The sequence below is a fragment of the Megalops cyprinoides genome, chromosome 24 (assembly GCF_013368585.1).
Source record: "Megalops cyprinoides isolate fMegCyp1 chromosome 24, fMegCyp1.pri, whole genome shotgun sequence".
Classification (NCBI taxonomy): domain Eukaryota; kingdom Metazoa; phylum Chordata; class Actinopteri; order Elopiformes; family Megalopidae; genus Megalops; species Megalops cyprinoides.
The window spans coordinates 2847985-2867462 of NC_050606.1; the positions used below are offsets into that span (position 1 = coordinate 2847985).

General features: G+C 47.2%; 2 protein-coding genes across 3 annotated transcripts in view; one reads left to right on the top strand and one right to left on the bottom strand.

Annotated features, from left to right (window-relative positions):
- LOC118770930 (myosin light chain kinase 2, skeletal/cardiac muscle-like) overlaps positions 1 to 9838 on the bottom strand; it is a 33968-nt gene extending 24130 nt beyond the window's left edge. For both annotated transcript variants that reach the window (XM_036518718.1, XM_036518717.1), the window contains exons 1-2: positions 9697 to 9838; positions 2587 to 2839 (exon numbers count right to left, since the gene is read on the bottom strand). In XM_036518718.1, coding sequence (XP_036374611.1) covers positions 2587 to 2839; positions 9697 to 9752 — 309 coding nt within the window. In that variant the 5' untranslated portion in view covers positions 9753 to 9838. The remainder of the gene's footprint in view (positions 1 to 2586; positions 2840 to 9696) is intronic.
- wrnip1 (WRN helicase interacting protein 1) lies at positions 3638 to 19175 on the top strand. The gene is made up of 7 exons (XM_036518719.1): positions 3638 to 4306; positions 7479 to 7673; positions 9771 to 10042; positions 15681 to 15904; positions 17225 to 17380; positions 17961 to 18040; positions 18718 to 19175. The coding sequence occupies exons 1-7, from the start codon at positions 3683 to 3685 to the stop codon at positions 18997 to 18999; spliced, it is 1833 nt and encodes a 610-aa protein (XP_036374612.1). The 5' UTR covers positions 3638 to 3682; the 3' UTR covers positions 19000 to 19175.
- Positions 19176 to 19478: the final 303 nt, after the last annotated feature.

Genomic DNA, 19478 nt, shown 5'->3' on the forward strand with positions numbered 1-19478 from the left:
TGGCTGTCCGGGGCGAGAGATTACGCGCTAATCAGATTCTGCCGATGCCAGAATGCAGGCGATGAAGGGGGCGGTTCAGAGAAATGCAAAGTGAAGCGGCGCATTTGTACCGGTTAGCACAGCCAACACTGAGAGGGCCATTTTAAACCAGGCAGGAAAGGTAAAGGCTTCACCACAGCATGCCCAAGGCAGTGGCAATCACACACAAGCTCTCAGTGAAATATGCTTTTAAGTAATCTTAATGTACCTTTAACATACATTAATTAAGTATTTCATTCTTAAGACACAGCTGATGCCTATTTAGTTATCTTGTCTTGTGTTAATTATGACCCTTTTCTGAAGTCCTGACATACATGTCCATGTATACCTAAACAACAAAGTGACCTTGTGGAATGCATGTACTTTATTCACTGAGGTATACCTGTATTTACTGTATGAGGCTTTGACAGATAACATAATTAGTGTCAAGGGAATTGCAGCAAAATGGTACATAACACCTAACCACCCCCCCAAGCTTCTGCAAGCTCCAGATATATTCAGCTGACAGCTATTAGTCTACACTGAGACAGCTGTTTACAGACCCCCCCCGCTTCCCGCTCCCCCCCACAGAGACCTTGACAGTACTCAGATTAACTTGTGTCAATAACAATACCACATACAAAAACAGTTTTACCGTGAAGGGAGCTGAACTGCTCGGTATAGTAAAAATATGTTTTTTCATCTTCAATAGGTCACTTTCATCAGAATGTGGTCTGGATTTAAACCAATCTTTGACCCACTTGGAAGGGACACACTGAACAACAAAGATTAAAAGAGAGGTGGCAGTCAGAGCTTCACTCTCCTCCGATACAGATGACGGCATGGTAGCGTGACACATAGTGTGACACATGCTGTCTGAAAGCACGGCAATCCAGAACATACCTGTGTGCTGTACTGTACTGAAGTCATCACACTCCTTACACAACATGTATGTGAGGATATCCCAGATCTTAGGAATAGTTTAATGAATGCATGTGAAGATATGCTTTACATAATTGAAATGATATGAACTATTTCCCCAATTGTATGTTATGCTATGTTATGCTGATTGCATAAGATTACATATTTTATAGATGCACCTAATGTTTACATATATACATGTATTTCTAGGCAAAGTTCTTTAATTACGGCTCTGAGTGTCAAACCGACAAATCGTGTCACAGTAACTGATTCACATTGGACACACTGAGCTTATTCCATTTTGGAGTTCCCTGAACATCCATTTGCAATATGTACCTGTCTGGATTAAAAAAAATCTACTATGATTCTGCTGTTAGTCTGTGTAAGATACATTTTTAAGCATATTAAGAACAAGCTTTTTTTTAAATTTTCCTTTTCAGACACCACTCTTGTGGGAAAAAAAAAACTTTAATAACAGACCCCTTTCAGGACCTGGTCCCAGCCCACAAACACAGTCTCAAGGTAAAAGCTCTCTGACAAGTGCAACTTAAGTTTTCCATCCTGCAGTCGAACCCTGGACCACTCCAGCGCTGGTCTGGGTGTGCACCCTGCAGCTCCTTATACCACGCACGTGACGCTTGGCTTTGCAGACACACATGAAGCTGGCTGAATAATGCAGGATCACTGTCAACATCCACACACCACATTCACTCACCCATACAGCTCCAGGCACACTCAGAGTGACACACACGGGCCCTTTCACACGGAGGCAAATCCGAAAGCACTGCCTGGGAAACCCAGCCTACAAAGCACCACCTGCAAACCCAAACCTCAGCGGAGAGGTGGACAATAACACTCTTCCTCCCCGAACTGGACACACCACGCAGAAGGCGCTGTCAAACAAACACGGTTACCAGATGTGCCATGTTTTTGCTGTAAATGACCGATTCTCATTTTATGTTTACTTTTTTTGAGAGTGTTAATAAATCAGGCGGTACGGATTAAACTACTCTGGACAACACAAATGTTCATAGATATTACATAACATCTTTTACACGGAAGAGGCAACGGGTTGCAAAAGACGCCATCTAGTGGCCATTGAGCTCATAACCGTTCTCCACTGTTGCACCCGAGGCAATGAGAGCGCAACAAACTTGACGTGATGATCTAAAAGAGAGGCGACACCACCATCCAGGGGGGCGATGCAGGCATCACATTCACCTGCCATAATCTTACATGTCCACTAGGGGTCACTACACAACAGCATATAAACCTTAATCTAGGGTGCCGTCTCCAAAATACTGTCCAGTTTCTCTCTGCATGTCCACTTTCAGTACTTGGTTTTAATTATTACTGCCTTATTTGAGCTCATTAAACCAGTTCTACTGGTTCCACTGCTTCAATCAGTAAAATGAATCCGGCTGGACTCCCGCTCTCTGGGATCGGTATCGAGAACACCAACTTCAGAGGCAGCAGACTACAGTTCCAGAGCTCCAAAATCCAGCTGTGCATCTTTATTAAAGATCAGTGCTTATATAACAGCCCGATCAAACCTAGTAAACTGAGCTCAGCTGAAGCGGAAACCAGCATGCGCAGGGGGGTCCCTGGGACAAGGTGAGGGGAACACAGGTGTAAGGGTCTCCATACCTGGTGAAAATCTCCCTCCAGCTCGATGTGCTTCAGCTCCCAGAAGCACCTCATGGTCTCCACCCTCTCCAGGTAGTGGAAGAAGACCATCTTGGCCAGGTGCTGGGTGCTGGAACGGCTCTGCACGGCTCTGAGTTTGGCCAGCTTGGTGGAAGAAGAGTCGGGGTTCAGAACACCCTCATTCTGTCCTCTCTCTGACCTCTTCAGAGGGGTGACCTCTGGCCGTTTCTCACCGACAGGCTTTTTGTCCGACCTGAGACAACAAAGAGAAAACAAGCAATAAATACAAACAAATGCAGTAAGCCAATACGGCTTTTTAGGAAGCTGGGCTAGTAATCCAAAGGTTGCTGGCTTGATTCCCAGGCTTGGTCCCTCCCTTGTACAAGGCATTTGATTAATTGATGCATGAAACATCCACTTGTGTAAACAAACAGCGAAAATGTGATCTACTTTATCCTGGATAACTCCATCTGCTAAGCAAATGTAAAGTGAACAGTTTAAAAACCTCGGTCCATAAATGGTACATCAAGTGTTTATGTGTGTTTATGCACAAAGTTTCATTGCAAGAAAACGTGCAATGCGAAACGCATGTTCAGATATGCTTAAACAATATACTCAGAGCTCTCTGCGCACACTGTGTCCCTAATGTGAAAATATCATTGGGCTTATTCTGGAGATATTAAACGTATTAGACTATATTTCTCATAAGTCCTTGCCCGTGCCAATCCTTCATTAGGGTAAATTGCGTCGTATCCTTTCATGCTGTGTACCGGTATCGTTTCTCGAGCACATTTGTGAGCTTTACCTTAATACTTCAACGTTGGGGTAATATGTGGTTGTACTACAACCAGATAGTACCCTTCCTGATTTGGTTTTAGCGGACTACATGCCCCACAATGCTTTGGGGCCGTAGCCTTTTTACTCCTTAAATATTACAACCTGCGTTGAACTAGGAAATGTTTTACCATTCAGAACAGAAGAAGAGATCGCCGCATTAAAGAATGCGAAGGGAACGGAGTTCACTTTTCTAACACATGACGTTTGCGCTGCGTTGTCGCAGTAATTATACGCCTGTGTCATAAGTTTCGCGGGAAATATGGCGCACGAAGCAGGCAGTGCGGACACTGTACAGTGTCCCGTGTGTTCGGGTGACTTTGAGGCGTCAGAAATCAACACTCACCTGGACAGCTGCCTGATGAAGCATGCCGAGACCCACGCATTAAGTGCGGATAGAGGAAATGCCAGCGAAAGCGGACCCCCTTACAAAAAAACCCGGGTTTCAAGCGAAAGTGCCAAGGGTGAAAAGAGCGATTCACTGGCCGCCACCGGGACCCCTGACAGCACAGGGAACCGTGCATTCTCTGTGTCTGTTTTCGCAATGTTTCAGAGCAACAGGAGCAAGGCTCCCGCACAAGGCGAACGGAGCGCGTTTTTCTGCAGCAAACAGGGCGGCCCTGCGGGGGCCAAAGGCGCGAAAAGACCTGCGCCAGAAGAGAAGGAGGTGTCCCCGAAGCTGCAGACCTGCGGGTCGGGCACGGCGGGTCCCGCCACGTCGCTCCTGGACAGCGGCAAACCTTTAGCGGAGTTAATGCGACCCAGCACGCTGGAGGAGTATTTCGGACAAAATAAGGTCGTGGGGGAGAACACCCTGCTCAGATCACTGCTGGAGTCCCAGGACATCCCGTCCTTGATTCTGTGGGGGCCGCCTGGGTGCGGAAAGGTATGACTCGGAATAAGCTGGTAGCGATATATAGCCGTTCTAGCTCGAGCGGACTTGCACGTCACGCATTAATGTTTATATAACCGACAGCGGCAGATTGCCATCTCAGTAATATAATCGGTCTGGTAAAAGAAATAGAAAAATGTGCATATCAAATCTTCTGTAAGTCTGAGGAAAGTTTTCAGTGAAACGAGCCTGCCCATAGCACCATATCAAAGCACTTGCCTCGAGTGAAAGTTTTTCATTGAAAGTTTAAAATGTGAACGGCACATTAGCTGACGCATTCTACATCGACGATGTTCGTTCTTTAGAATATTTCAAGATATTTCAAGAATATTTCAAGATTATAGTGCTACAAAAAAGCACTGTAACTAGCGAAATATTAAACGTGGCCTTTGACATTGCCCTGGTGGTACCTGTTGCACCCCACTATGCGGAGAGAATGAAGAGTCTGCCAGACGCCGGTCATGTCGGGTTCGGAGCAAAGCTAACGCTGACAAGCGGGTATGAGAAACGCTACACCTGCTGGAGCATATAGCTCATATCGGACTATCTTATTTATTTTTGGGAAGGTGTTGAGATAGTATAGTATCGTGTCCATATAATAAAACTGCCTCTGTAACGCGCAGGCTTTCTTTTTTGTCTGTCTTCGGCGTTCAGAGATTCGGAGGAAGGAGCTGTGGAATGATGGGATATGTATCAGTTGTACTCATTTACGCAGCTGGAGGACCCGAGAGTGCCTCCGACTCCGTTTAATAAGTACGTCGTATAGCCTAGGTGAATGAATGAATCCAGGTTGTCTGATTGGCCTGGTGACTTTAGAGGTTAAAGGTTACAAAGAGAGACTGGGTTGTGATGATGTCACTGTCTGCTGGTGTACACCTCTGTACTAGATTGGGGCTGGGTGGCAGTGTGCTTTAAATGGGACCGCATGCACCCCCCGGGGCAGTTTGAATGGATATGGTCCGGCCACCTAAATAATCTCAGCACTGTTACTGTCTTAGAGTTGATGAACTTAATGAAACCTTGAAAACGCAGAATTCTTGCAGCGCGGTTAGAGGCAGAGCTTAAACCAGCTAATTCTCTTTGAGACTGCAGTTGTTCCCTTTCTGCAAACGTCTTAGTTCTTGGCGTGAACTTGCCTCCAGCTTTTATAAACAGTGTTCATTAGTGGTACGAGTAATAAAGGGGGGAAAGCATTAAAGATACATCCCTAAATAAGCCTGAGAAGAGAGCAGCCAGCCGTGTTTCAGACTGAGAGAAATGTTCTGCAGGGAGCCGGGCCTTCCAGACAGACAGCTCAGAACTGAGCCAGTAATTCTGGCAAGACAAGCTGATGAAAGCCTGATCCTATCAAAGAGGTGAGGGGCATTTGGTCTGTGAAAATTGAGGTTGTAGTACATTTCAACTAGAAAAAAAAACATGACACGATATTCACAGAGGTGCGGATGGGAGCGGATTTCAGAGTGTAATTACGCAGTCTTCCACAAACCCATTCTGAGGCCGTAATTTCATTCCAGCTTACTTTAAAAGTGTTACACAGCTTTTGGGCATTTAACTTCCCATCTACAATCCCACCAAGTACTATTAATACTATTACTGCTTTTGATTCAGGTTCAGTTAGGCTTCCTACAGACTCCAGGACTAGGGGATTGATATCAAGGTTACATCTGTGGTTTTCATTCAATCCCCCAGCTATTCTCAACCCTGTCATTTTTTGTTTTTGTGTGGGAATATAGATGCGTGTAACGACTGTTACTCCGCAGTTAGGCTCACATGTGCAACACAACCCGATGAACCTGCAACATCCAGAGCGGCGCTGGCCTGGCTGCTGCTATCACTGCTAGCCATAAAGCTCTTGGCACAATGGACTCGCCTCTTAAATCAGAAATAGAACATGAAGCAGTGGTTTAGTCCATGTCATAAATACCCTGCACTCCTCTATTACTCCATGGCTCTGAAGTACCAGCCTGAGAAGGTTTTACTGCTACTAGTTGCAGGGGTACGGGTCATTATGATATTTTTAGATTGAGAAGTCAGTTTATCTGTTTTTTTTTTTTCCTATAAAAGGCAATTGCAAGCTTATGTCAGTAGCGTGAACCTGTAGAGAGAAGCCACTAGTGAGAGTCTCAGTAGCACTTGTAAGATTGTATACGATTTGAAAGCCTCATGACATAAATTTACATTACATTGCAATTTGCTCTTTCTTTATACTAATGTTGAGTGCTTTTTTATAAAAAATAGGGATAGATGGGATAGATAGGATAAATGGAGAGGAAGGTAAACTAGAGATTAAGCAAGAAGAGATGAGTTTTCAGCTTTCTCTTGAAGTCACCTGGGGAATCTGTTCTATGAATCTCAGCAGGAAGCTCATTCCACCAGTGTGGAGCAAGTATTCTGTTAAAGCCACCTTTATCTCTGATTGACGCTGATGAACTCTAGCTGTTGGCCTCTGGTGCTTTGGAAGGCAGACTCTGAACTGAAACAGCTTGTCTGTGCTGGCGTCTCTTTCGCCACACATACCGAGGAGGACAGCGCCAGGCACGTTGATCCCCCCGTCAAAACATGACTCCCTGCCCCTGCTGGGGGTGTTGGGTGTCCCCCCCTGGCTATTTTGGTTGTTTATGGGTTCATCTGAATCCTCTGGTAAGAGTGTCTTTACTAGGAGTTGTCTTCAGCAGTGAAGTGATGCTAACGACAGGGTTCTTCACCAAAAAGGGGGTGGTCTGGTGCCTTCTTCTGTAAGTGAAAAATAATGATGCTGCTCTTGTGTTTTTTTGTCTTCAAAGTCCTGGTTTTGGTGCAGTAAATCTTGTAGTCCCGCTCCACTGGGTTGTGATGTCCTTTGCTCAGAGCATTACCCATTTTAGCTAAGGGTTTCTGAATCCATATAACACCATAAAAAGCGCAGCTTAAACCCTGTAGTTTCATACTTGGTATGTATCACATAACCCTGGCCCTATTAGGTGTATCCCACTGCTGACACCAAAAGCTTACTTGCAGCAGCTGGGAACCAATCCCAGGTCTCCCATTACAAACCACAGTGGCGTTACCACATTGCTGAAACGCTGGTCCAGTACATTAATATTCCTTAAATATTCCATGTTATGTAAGTGGAGCGTTAAATGAGTGTTTGCCTCCCCTCCGCTGTGTGTCGCCGTCCCTCCCCCAGACCACCCTGGCCCACATCATCTCCAGCAACAGCAAGAAGAGCGGCGCCGCCCGCTTCGTCACGCTGTCCGCCACCAGCGCCTCCACCAATGACGTGCGAGAGGTCATCAAGCAGGCCCAGAACGAGCTGCGGCTCTTCAGGAGGAGGACCATCCTCTTCATCGACGAGATACACCGCTTCAACAAGTCCCAGCAGGTGCGCCGGCGAGAGCGTTTCTCGCGGGAAATAACGGATCTTTCAGTATCTATCTATAGATCTGTGTTTTTTTGTAAAATTTTGTGGGTAATTCTGTGGTTGTCATTCCACAATGATTTTTTTTTGGTCTCCATTAAACATGATTTTTTTTAACATTGAAGACATTTATTAGGAATAAATAGGATAGAAAAAAACAAGTGCAACGTGTTTTTCTGCCATTTGAAGAGTACTTAATATACTCTTAATATTTTAAGAGTACTTACTGAATTTAATGTATGTTAATGTTTTAAGATTTCTTTCGTGTTATTATTATAGCTGTATGAATGCTGAGTTCCCTGCAAGAATGCTGAGGTGCCATTTGTGATATAGTTTTACATGCATTTTTAATTTTTTCTAACAGGATACAGTAGTAAGAGGTGTAATGAGCCAGCCTGGTTCCACCTCTACAGTGGAAAAGGGGTATAATGAGCTAGACTGGTTCCAGCTCTACAGTGGAAAAGGGGTATAATGAGCCAGCCTCTTTCCAGCTCTACAGTGGAAAAGGGGTATAATGAGCTAGACTGGTTCCAGCTCTACAGTGAAAAAAGGGTATAATGAGCTAGACTGGTTCCAGCTCTACAGTGGAAAAGGGGTATAATGAGCTAGACTGGTTCCAGCTCTACAGTGGAAAAGGGGTATAATGAGCCAGCCTGGTTCCAGCTTATTGATCGAATGGAGGAGTGCGTGTGTGCGTATGTGAGTGCATGCATGTGCGTATGTGAGTGCGCGTGTGTGTGCGTATGTGAGTGTGCGCGTGTGTGTATGTGAGTGCGTGTTTGTGTGAGTGCGTATGTGAGTGCATGCATGTGCGTATGTGAGTGCGCGTGTGTGTGCGTATGTGAGTGTGCGCGTGTGTGTATGTGAGTGCGTGTTTGTGTGAGTGCGTATGTGAGTGCATGCCTCCATGCTTTGTAGTCTGGCAACAAGCTCCCATCTGCTCCAGTGAGCAGAGGCCAGCAATGCATGGAAGTCCAGCCATCTGTCCGCAGCGTCTTAACTTCTCTGAAAGTGTAGATCTGAAAATAAACGCAGGCTAATACCTGCTGAAACCGTGCGTAACCTCCGGTCCCTAAGGCTCAGAACTCTGTGCTTTCTCCAGGCTCCCCTTTCCAGGTTTGCCCGGCTGTAAATCATATTCCGGGGAGGCATAACATCCCAAAGCCGTATACTCTTGTGCTTTTGAATATTTGACAGCACGTAAATAAGAATAAGTAGGACAGTCGATAACGGCGTGATAATCAGTTTGAACCATCACTCACTCTTAAAGATGAGAGGTGTGGCTTATGTATAAGCACGACTTAACTACTTCACAGTTAAACATGTCTCAGTGGAACCTATATATGTACAGAACATACATCTTTTTGTATTTTCAATATGGAAACAATACATAAGGAGACACAGAGTAGCCAGTAACACTGATTGGGCAGCAACCTGGAAACCAGCACCCAAAAAAACAAAAAAGTACACAAGAGCAATTAAGCCTAAATGTAACGAGAGATGGAACAAATAATTTAGTGTTTTTGGACCATTAATAGTCTTGTTAAGAATTCTGTGCTATACATGTGGAGCACATTTGGTTGAGTATGTTGTATAAATTATTTGTTGATAATCTATTATCAACCTCATAGATTATTATCGCAGAGAGCAGTGTAGATACTATTCGTATGTAGCGCAGCAAATGCCTTGTTAGGAGTTATCAGAAAAGTGCTGATAATTAAGAGTATGTGGATTAATAATGTTAGATTTATGATCAGTTAGATCACTGTAGATTGCTCATACGAATACTTTAGTATATACTTGAGTAATATTGTATAAGGGTAAGCATACACTTAAGTATGTGTTCAGCAAGATACACTGTACATGGATAAGTTTACACTTAAGTATATGTTGCAACATTAATACTCTAGCGCAGCACACAGGAATACAGGAATGTGTGTGGCATTAGACATACGGAGTTCGGTATCGCGTATGGGGCTGGACGTACCTTTGGCAGGTGGAAGCATTTTGGATGCTGAGTGCCTTTTTCTCCTTGCCCCCCATGTCTCCCTCTGAGTGCAGGACACCTTCCTGCCCCACGTGGAGTGCGGAACGGTGACGCTGATCGGGGCCACCACGGAGAACCCCTCCTTCCAGGTGAACTCGGCCCTGCTGAGCCGCTGCCGGGTGCTGGTGCTAGAGAAGCTTTCGGCGGAGGCGATGGGGGCGATCCTGGGGCGGGCGGTGGCGGCGCTGGGGCTGAGGGTGCTGGGACAGCCGGGCGACGGCTCGGGCGACAGAACGGGCGACAGCGACGGCGGGACCCCTCCCGGGCGAGCGGGCGAGCTATCTGAGTGAGTCCCCCACGGAAGGAGTCCTGTTATCAAGCAGGGTGTAGGGTTTCACACGGCCATGTGTCACCCCCCCAAAGAGCTGGCTGCCGGGAATTCCTGGGCGCCGATTGGTCCAGGGGATTACGCTGGATTTGATGTGATTCCTGTATTGTGCTCCGTGAGGAATTTCTTTCCACGACTCATAAATCATCATAATAGTGATAAAACACAACAGAAACACAGCCCTCGGTCAGGCAGGGGTTAAAGCCTGCTGGAGACATTAGGGCAGTAGTCAGCTCATAAAATCCCCCTACTAGCAGCAGCAGCTAGGCCTATGGAGTTACTGCTCTGCTGTCGGGGCAGAAACACCTTAGGACATTATTAGTTCAGGAGGAATTAAACTCTTAGTGAAGAAAATCTTTTTGTGCAGCAAAAACCACAGTACCTTTATTTCGGGCGAAGTGCTACTGTTCCATGTGGGAAATGTCTGAACTGGCTCAATACGCAAAAAAAAATTGTTCTAGCCAGTGTTTTTCTCTGTTTCTGTCCCTTTCTCACACATTCTTGCTTCCTCACGGTCCCTCCCTCTCTCTCTCTCTCTCTCTCTCTCTCTCGCTCTCTCTCTCCCTCCCTCTCTCCCTCTCTCCCTATCTCTCTCTCTCTCTCTCTCTCTCCCCATCTATCTCTCCCTTTCTCTCTCTCTCCCTCCCTCTCTCCCTCTCTCCATCTTTCTCCCCCATCTCTCTCTCCCTTTCTCTCTCTCTCTCTCTTTCTCTGCCCATTCCTTCCTTCTTGTTGAAGAGGTGGTAGGTGGTGCGCTTAGCGATGCAGCTGTTTATTGCTGCCAGCATTTGGCAGTCAGCGTTTTACAACCTGTCACATTCGTGGCAGGATTCCTGGTAAACAGGGCTATTCGGTGGAGCCGAGTGTCAGTGAGTGTCAGCGTCAGTGACTATTTTATTGGAGAACGCCATCTGGAACACTGTATCAGAGACATGAACCGAGTTGAGGACAGAGTTCACGTGTTTAGTTCATGCTGAAATCTCCGCATGCGGTTCTGAAAGGGTGTCATTGTGTCTAATGAATTACCTCCAGTCTTGATGTACTGAATCAAGTTATGTAATGTTACATAATATTGCACCAAAGGGTTGATGTTGTTTCCTTGCCTTGATCCAGCTGCCTCAGTCAGCTGTCGTGATCTTTAAGGTGGGGTCTCTACGCCTTTGAAGTTCTTTTGATTACTTGCCCAACACTTTCTGACATGCAAACTGCAGATAGATGTCTTCTCAAGGCAATCCTAGTTACACACTGTAACTGCTGTATGTGTACCCTGTCTCCTCTATCTATCAGCTTTGCTTTTAGCAACCTAAAATTAGTGTGAGCAATTTGCCATAGTGGTATTTTCAAAACATACTGTGTATTGCGGGTAGAAGATTGAATATTTGAATAATTGAACCCCCACTTTTTCACCTGGGCATTTTGTAAAACAGGAGTTCTTTTTGTATTAGTAATTACTAACGCGCAGATTTGGATTCAAACACGTTTTCAGGTTTGAAATTAATAACATCAGTGAATTACCCTATTTGTATGCATGGTTCTTGGGTACATCCTCATCAATATCAATGAGAAAAAATACAACTGTTACGAAATACAAAATACAAGTTTTAATCATCGAAATGGATTGATACAAATAATTGGTAAATGATCTCATTGTTGGATGATTAAATATTAGATGGAATCTCCTTATATAATACCTAGTGTAAAGTATTCTCCACATGCCTGTATCACCCTCCCTGTGGCCTCTGAATGACAGACGTCCTGTGCGAGTTTCATCTTAGCAGTGAGATGGGACAGTCCTCGTGATTTTGGATTCACAGGGACATGAGGGAGCTCTGTCCTCTGATTCCCCCCCTCGGGACTCTCCCGTACCTTTCTGGACGCTTCCCTCACACAATTTATACAAGTGGAAAAAATAAACAGGCCGATTTTCCGGCTTGAGTCAGCAAATGCAGAGTTCTCACCGTCCTTGTTAACCTATCCGATTTTATAGGGTGCCGTCCGTCAGGGGTAACGTGAGATTGACGGATGGCGTTGAAAAGATGGCGGGAATTTGGCGGTAGGTTGGATTTGAGGGTCCAAGTGGGACAGCGGGTCTGGTTTCATCTGAAAGCGTTACGAGCGCCTTTCCCAAAACCAGGTGTGAGTCAGGTATCCTCATCGACCTTCCTACAACCGTGTTTCTCTCAGCTTTGAAGTTTCAGTACTATTTGTGTTTTGGCCACGTGTTCAGTCAAGACTTACATGGAAACCATGTGATTTAAACCACAAACTGAGATCAACATGTTTCAACCAAACATGGATTCATCTTAGAGGGTTAGGCAGTCCTGTCCACATCAGATGTGCTGTGTTGGTCATTTGTCCAGTTCTGTAGTTGTTGTCATGACCTTTGACCTGTGGCTTGACCTTGACCTTTCTGACCTATAATGACCAGAAGTCATGTGGACATATCGCCTTGGTTTCTGTGTTATTAAGGTTGTTTATTTTTTGTTATTTCTGCTGCATATTCGGTATCTGAACAAGCATCCAGAGAAGTTACTAGCGGCTTCGGTTTAAGTGGCAATAAAGTTTTGACGGATTGATTTAAGTAACGTTTCAGGAGCCACTAACTCATCGTTGGTAGGTCACCGGGAGATGGTAGCAGGTCAGCAGGGTTTTATGTCCTACTGAACCCCACCTTGTATGGAGGAGGCAGTTCCTGAGACGGCAACGTGGCTGTGGATACCGGTGAAGGCAGCCAAGCCCTGCAGCCTCCACGCCAGCCCATCACCTGTCATCAAGTGAAAACTGCTCTTCCCAACGGGCTGTGCAGACTTCACAGAAACAAACATAAGAACAACAGAAGTCTAATGACAAAACCAGGTGATTCAGCGCAGCCGGGCTCGGAATTACGCCTGCAGTCTAGAGTGTGTCTAGGACTGTGTCAGGTGTGGTCGCGAAGTCTCTAAAGTGTCTCTGCTTTCACCAAAATTCCTGGCAGGCTATTTCCATGCCTGTGTAATTCTGTGAGAGGAAAAAGCAGTTTTTAGTATCGATGTGAAATTTACCTTGAACTAATTCCCACCTATGTGCTCTTGTGCTGCTGACAGCACTCATCTTAAAATAGTGGTCATAGTCCATTTTCCTTTCCCCTTTTAAAAATGTAGAAACCCCAGTCTCCCTCTTCTTTGGCTATAAAGGTTGTGTGTCTTGAGTCCCTCTTGATAACTTATACGTTGGACATGTAGAACCAGTCTTGATGCCCTTCTCTATACTTTTTCTTTTTCACTTTTAGTGCGGTGCGCAGAACTGAACACAGTACGCCCAGTGTGATTTCTACAATCATGTCTACAATCATTCCTGTTTTGTGGTTGGGAGTGTAATTAAAAAAAATGATATTTGACATATCAGCAGCGTTGGTGTTCAGCATCTTATGCAGCACCAGATTTTGGAACACTTTGGGAATGTCGGTCTGAAACCGTGGGTGAGAGTGGGGAGGGGGGTGAGAGTGGGGGGGTGAAGGGCGGTGTGGGGGGGGGGGGGGGTAGTGGGTCTAAGCCAGCAGTGTGGGGTGACCCGATTATTAATGCAGCCAGGGGTATTTATGGGAGCAGGGCTGGTGGCCTGAGATTTTATTAATAGTCTGCTCTGCTTACAGAAACATCTGCTGTGTGTATCAGCCCCACTGTTTACCACTCCCAGCGCAAATACAAAGAAACAGCAAGACCGATATAGAGCAGGATAAAATTCATGTTTCTGTCTTTTAACATAAGACTTGTAAACATGTCTTGCAAAATAAGACTTAAAGTGAAGTTCCCTCAGCTTTTAAATGTCAGAATAATTCTGGTAGTTTCATGACAATCAATGAATAATTAAAATTTATGATGCTTATGATGTTTTTAGTAAAGCATAATGTAATGTTTTTTTATATGTAAACAGCAGGGTGGTGTATTGGATGATAGGTTTTTAGTGTGTTACTCAAGTGCCACCTGAGTAACGATGCATTCCATGATGAGTAAAAACACTGCATTTTATTTCCCGTTTTGTTGCAGTAGTAATTATTATTTTTAAACATATAATTAGGCAGGAGGAGAAAGTTACGCGGCTTATGCGCATTGCAAGCTGCAAAGATACATTGGACGCATTTGATTTTGAGTCGGCAGCAGAGGACTTGATGAAAAAAAGGAGAAAATAAAATGTTACCTGGTACAGGTTACAGATGTTTCATAATAGCCTACATTTTAGCGGCTAATGTTGAGGTTTTGCTCAGTCGTTGCTGTTCGTTTAGCTTAATCATTACTGTTCATTAAATAGTCAAACTGATTTGAGGTCGTTGACATTCTTTCGTCAGCCTAGGTGTACATTATATTTGCGTTTGTAACAGTAGGTTTCAAATTTGTCCGGTAAAATAAATTCTTTCCGGACACCAGACCAGCAAGAAAAAAATCCTAGCGGAAACCCTGGCATGTGTATGCGTGGGGGTATACATTACAGTAAATGTAAATGTGTGTGTGTGTGTGTGTGTGTATGTGTGTTTGTGTTTTTGTGTGTGTGTGTGTGTGTGTGTGTGTGTGTGTGTGTGTGTATGGGGGCTGTAACTGGATAGCTGTCCGGATCGTGACCCACTTGAACCCGTTTCAGCAGTCCTGATCGCGTTGCGTCTTGGCCGCTGCACACACCGGGCCAGACAGGAGGGTGACAGCAGGATCTTCACCTGACACCCTCCGCTATGCGGGTGCACGCGCCAGCGCTCTCTGCCCTGCAGCCGGCGTCTCAGACTTTGCCCGGCTAATGTTTGATTGCCGTATTCGGTTTCGGGTCTAACACACTGACACCTGCAAGTTGTGTTTGGTCAGGGAAAGTCATTTCTGCTATGTGCTTCTCCCCTGTCATGTTGCGGATTTATTTCACGGTCAGGAAAACCTGTACGTAATACACACACACACACACACACACACACACATACTCATTCACACATGTGTGCGTACGTTACGTGTAGTTGATCTGCAGGTCTTGTTAAACGCATTGAATTAGATGCATGGTAAACACGTGACGCAGACAGACTTGTGTGTTTCTGCTCTGTCCCCCCGGGGCTCAGGACAGGCAGATATTTAATCCATCGTCAGAGCGCCACTGTTTTGGCTCTAACGGTGCACTCCTCATCCCTCCCTGCTGCTCGGCTGGTGGCCTGCTTGACTGCTTGACTAAGCGCTTTTTCACATGGCGTGAGATATTAGGACCCAAACACAGATTTAAATAGCGTGAAGGCATGGATGTGGTGATCACGCGGTGGTCACCTCCTCTGACCACCCTCGGAGGATGTGGGAGACGTGGAGGTGCTGGTGTAAGCCCATGCAGGAGGACTGGACTGCTAAAAACTCACCCCGGTTGGGCGGGGGAGCCAGCCGCTGCCGATGGCTAGGCCCTTGAGAATACAGTATCTCAGTTAATGTTATGGTTGGCATCAGATGTGCCATGAGGCCTGACACAGAGTTGGCAAATGAGGCTAGCTGCAGACTTGAAATTAAGCAAATGTCCAAGATGAAACGCACCCTGCGATTTATTGTGTGTGCTCTCGTGTGTTGACAGCGGTTGTGTGCGCTGACTGCTCTCTATTCTGCAGGCCCAGGGTGTTCATTGAGCAAAAGGCCCTGGACACCATCGCCCACCTGTGTGACGGAGACGCCCGGGCGGGTCTCAACGGGCTGCAGCTGGCTGTACAGGCCCGGCTGGGCGCCGCCCGGCTGGGCCAGTCCAAACCTGGCAGCACCTCTCAGGATGTCCTGGTGCAGGAGGACCATGTGAAAGAGGGGCTGCAGAGGTCCCATATCCTCTACGACAGGGCAGGTGAGCTCACCTCATTGGCTGAATTCAACACTGACAGGGCAGGTGGGCTCACCTCATTGGCTGAATTAAGCTACAGCTGACCAGGTGAGCGCACCTCATTGGCTGAATTCAACTCTGACAAAGCCGTTGAGCCCAGCACTTTTGCCCGAGTTAAACTCAGTAAAGGTTGGAAAATAACTTCGGCCTTACATGCGAGAAAAATCACCTCACTATGAACTATTTCTGTATGCAAGTATGATATGATGTCTGTCAGCTTTCTTTTTGGCCCCGCACCAGATTACTAATTGATGTGCTCCTTGTATCCTGTTTATCCTTTATTGCATGAGATATATTTGACTTCCATGTGCACACACTATATGGGAATGCTGTGGTGAGCTGAGCAGCTGTTGGAGCTCTGAGGCATGAGAATAGTTTATGCGGTAGGAAGAGAAGGACGGTGTATCTCTCTCACCTTTTAAGGGAACATCTTTCACCCCCCTTTCCCCCATGTTGAGGCACAGAGAGGTGCCATTGTCCCTCCCCAGCCGCCAGGCAGTAGGTTCCCCTTCCCCGCTTTCGAAATGAAACCACTCCTGCTGTTCAGCCACCAGTGACGGTATAGGTTGGGGTTGGGGCTGTTGGGCGTTGGGCTAGGTGAGTGACAATGACGAGGGTCCCCCGAGACTGCCTGGCGTCAGCGCCAGGGTCCAGCTGTCGGAGTCGTGGGTGGGCGGGGGGGGCACGTCGCGTGAATGCTGTTGCGGCCGGAGCCTCATTGTTTGTGCTGGAGCCAGCCTAAGAGAGCTAGAAGCCCAGCGCTGCAGGGGGAGGCTGTCCAACAGGAACGTGAGCCTGGGGCATTAACACTGGTGCTGGGGGAATACAGAGCCCTACGGAGCTTATATGGGTGCCCTGAAGTACAGGACCGCAGTTTGAATATAGTTTATTAATAAACTATATTCATGTTACTTGTATTCATGTTATTAAGCATATATTAATTCATATCCATTGTTATTAATTTGGTATAACAATTGGTAATAAGTGATCATTGTTAATGTTGATGGGAATGGAGACAGCTGTCTGCATGACTGTGTGCTGCTGGATCTCTCTCAGTGACAGTGACGGCACACTCAAACGGGGGGTGGGGGGGGGGGGGGGGCATTCCGGCTGTGCGAGAGGCATTGTGTTGATGGGGGGGGGGGGGGGGGGGGGTATGGGAATGGGAACGGGCTGTACCTTGCCAAGCTGCCTTCCTCCGTATGAGGCGTTGAGTGCCTGGCTGAGGAGCTGACCGGCTGTGTTCCCCCCCCCCCACACCCCCCCGTGTGTTCCGGCCTGAAGGTGAGGAGCACTACAACTGCATCTCCGCCCTGCACAAGTCCCTGCGAGGCTCCCACGCCAACGCCGCCCTCTACTGGCTGGGCCGCATGCTGGAGGGGGGTGAGGACCCGCTGTACGTGGCCCGCAGGCTGGTCCGCTTCGCCAGCGAGGACGTGGGTGAGCGAGCGCCAGGGGGTGCGGGGAGTTCGGGCGACGGTGATCAGTGACCGGAAAACACATTTCAGATCAACACAGATTTCTAGGAATGTGATGTTTTTCTACTTCCAAAGTCAAAATTTTAGTTTCTCAGAGAACATTACCAGTTTGGTGTTTGTTGGGAAAAAAATGCCTTTATCTGTGGTTCTCCAAAGCATATTGAGTGCAGCTTGAGCAGAGGTTTTGAATAAACATTGAATAGATAGTGGAACAGAGCAAGCATTCTGAAGGAGCTTTGCAAGTCAGCAGCACAAAACAGAGAGGACCTGCTTACTCAAATGAGCCATATTCAAGGACAGATATGAGATGGTGTTTTGCAGGACTCCTCTGTCCTGAATCTCATGTTGAGGCAGATATGAGATGGTGTTCTGCAGTACTCCTCTTTCCTGCGTGTTATGTTGAGGCAGATATGAGATGGCGTTTTGCAGGACTCCTCTGTCCTGAATCTCATGTTGAGGCAGATATGAGATGGCGTTTTGCAGTACTCCTCTGTCCTGCGTGTATGATGGAGTATCACAGCGTGTTCTCCATGTCTGTGCAGGGATGGCCGACCCCGCCGCCCTGCCCCAAGCCGTGTCGGCCTTCCAGGCCTGTCACTTCATCGGCATGCCGGAGTGCGAGGTGAGCTCAGCCGTGAGACGCCACAGCCGCCGCAGTGTCCCTCTGATCCTCAGAGACCGCACTGCCATTCAGCAGACCAGTGAAGGAGACCACTGCTGCTTTCAGTCAATCACTCAATCACTCAGTCAAACTAATGTGTTTATGCTTGCTAACCCTCTGAATATGCATTGCCAGAATGATAGTGAAAGTCCCATGTAAAGGGATGTAAAAAGCCAAACATCTTTCTCTTTCTCTCTCTCCCCCTCCTTAATTCTTTCTCCCTCCCTCTTTCTCTCTCTCTCCCTCTCTTTCTCCCAACCCTTCTCTCTCTCCCCCAATTTCTCCGTCCCTCTCTTTTCCTCCCTCTCTTCCTCTGCCCTTTCTCTCTTCCCCCCCTCTCCATCCTTCTCTCTCCCCCTCTCTCTCTCGCTCTCTCTCCTCCTCTCCCCCTCTCTCTCTCTCCCTCTCTCCCTCTCTCTCCTCCTCTCCCCCTCTCTCTCTCTCTTTCTCCCTCCCTCTCTCTTTCCTTCTCTCTCCCCCTCTCTCTCTCGTTCTCTCTCTCTTCCCCCCGCTCTCTCTCTCGCTCTCTCTCCTCCTCTCCCCCTCTCTCTCTCTTTCTCCCTCCCTCTCTCTTTCCTTCTCTCTCTCCCTCTCTCTCCCGTTCTCTCTCCCCCCGCCTCTCCGCACCGTGTCTGCAGGTGATGCTGGCGCAGTGTGTGATCTACCTGGCCAGGGCGCGCAAATCGGTGGAGGTGTACAAGGCCTACGGGAACGTGAAGGCCTGCCTGCGGAGCCATCGGGGGCCGCTGCCCCCCGTGCCCCTGCACCTCCGCAACGCCCCCACCAGGCTGATGAAGGAACTGGGCTATGCCAAGGGCTACAAGTACAACCCCGCCTTCAGCGGGCCGGTGGAGCAGGAGTACCTGCCCGAGGAGCTCAGAGGGGTGGACTTCTTCACCTGGACGCCCTCTGACCCTTAGCCCCATGTAAGATCAGTGCCCCTGAAAACCGCTGTATTCCCAATAGCTCCTGTAACCTCTGTATGCACATTGGTCCCAGAGGCCTCTGCATTCCCATTGGCCAGCTGGAGTCTCTGTTCCCATTGGCCTCTGAAGCCTCTACATTCTCACAAAGTATTGCAAACTATCCTCCGGAATCTCACCAGTTTCTGGGACCTCTGTAATCTCATTGGCCCCTGGAGCCTCTGTAATCTCATTGGCCCCTGGAGCCTCTGTAGTCTCTCTGGCCCCTGGAGTCCTATCCTGGTGAAGATGATGTAGAGCTCTCTGAGGGCCACAGGGAGATGCCCCTGGCTCATTGACAGGGTAGGATAGAGGGAGAAAATTGGACACGGTTTAATAAAACCTGACGCAAACTAATGACGGGGCATCCCTGGATCTTGCAGCGGTGTTGTTGTGGAGGATGGCATTGCCTGACACTATTCAATTACTGTTCAATT

Excerpts from the sequence above, each read along its gene's own strand:
- wrnip1 (XM_036518719.1), top strand. The coding sequence starts at position 3,683 with ATGGCGCACGAAGCAGGCAGTGCGGACACTGTACAGTGTCCCGTGTGT. Across the intron at positions 7,674-9,770 it reads GCTTCAACAAGTCCCAGCAG|GACACCTTCCTGCCCCACGT; the intron begins GTGCGCCGGCGA and ends CTCTGAGTGCAG. Across the intron at positions 10,043-15,680 it reads CGAGCGGGCGAGCTATCTGA|GCCCAGGGTGTTCATTGAGC; the intron begins GTGAGTCCCCCA and ends TCTATTCTGCAG.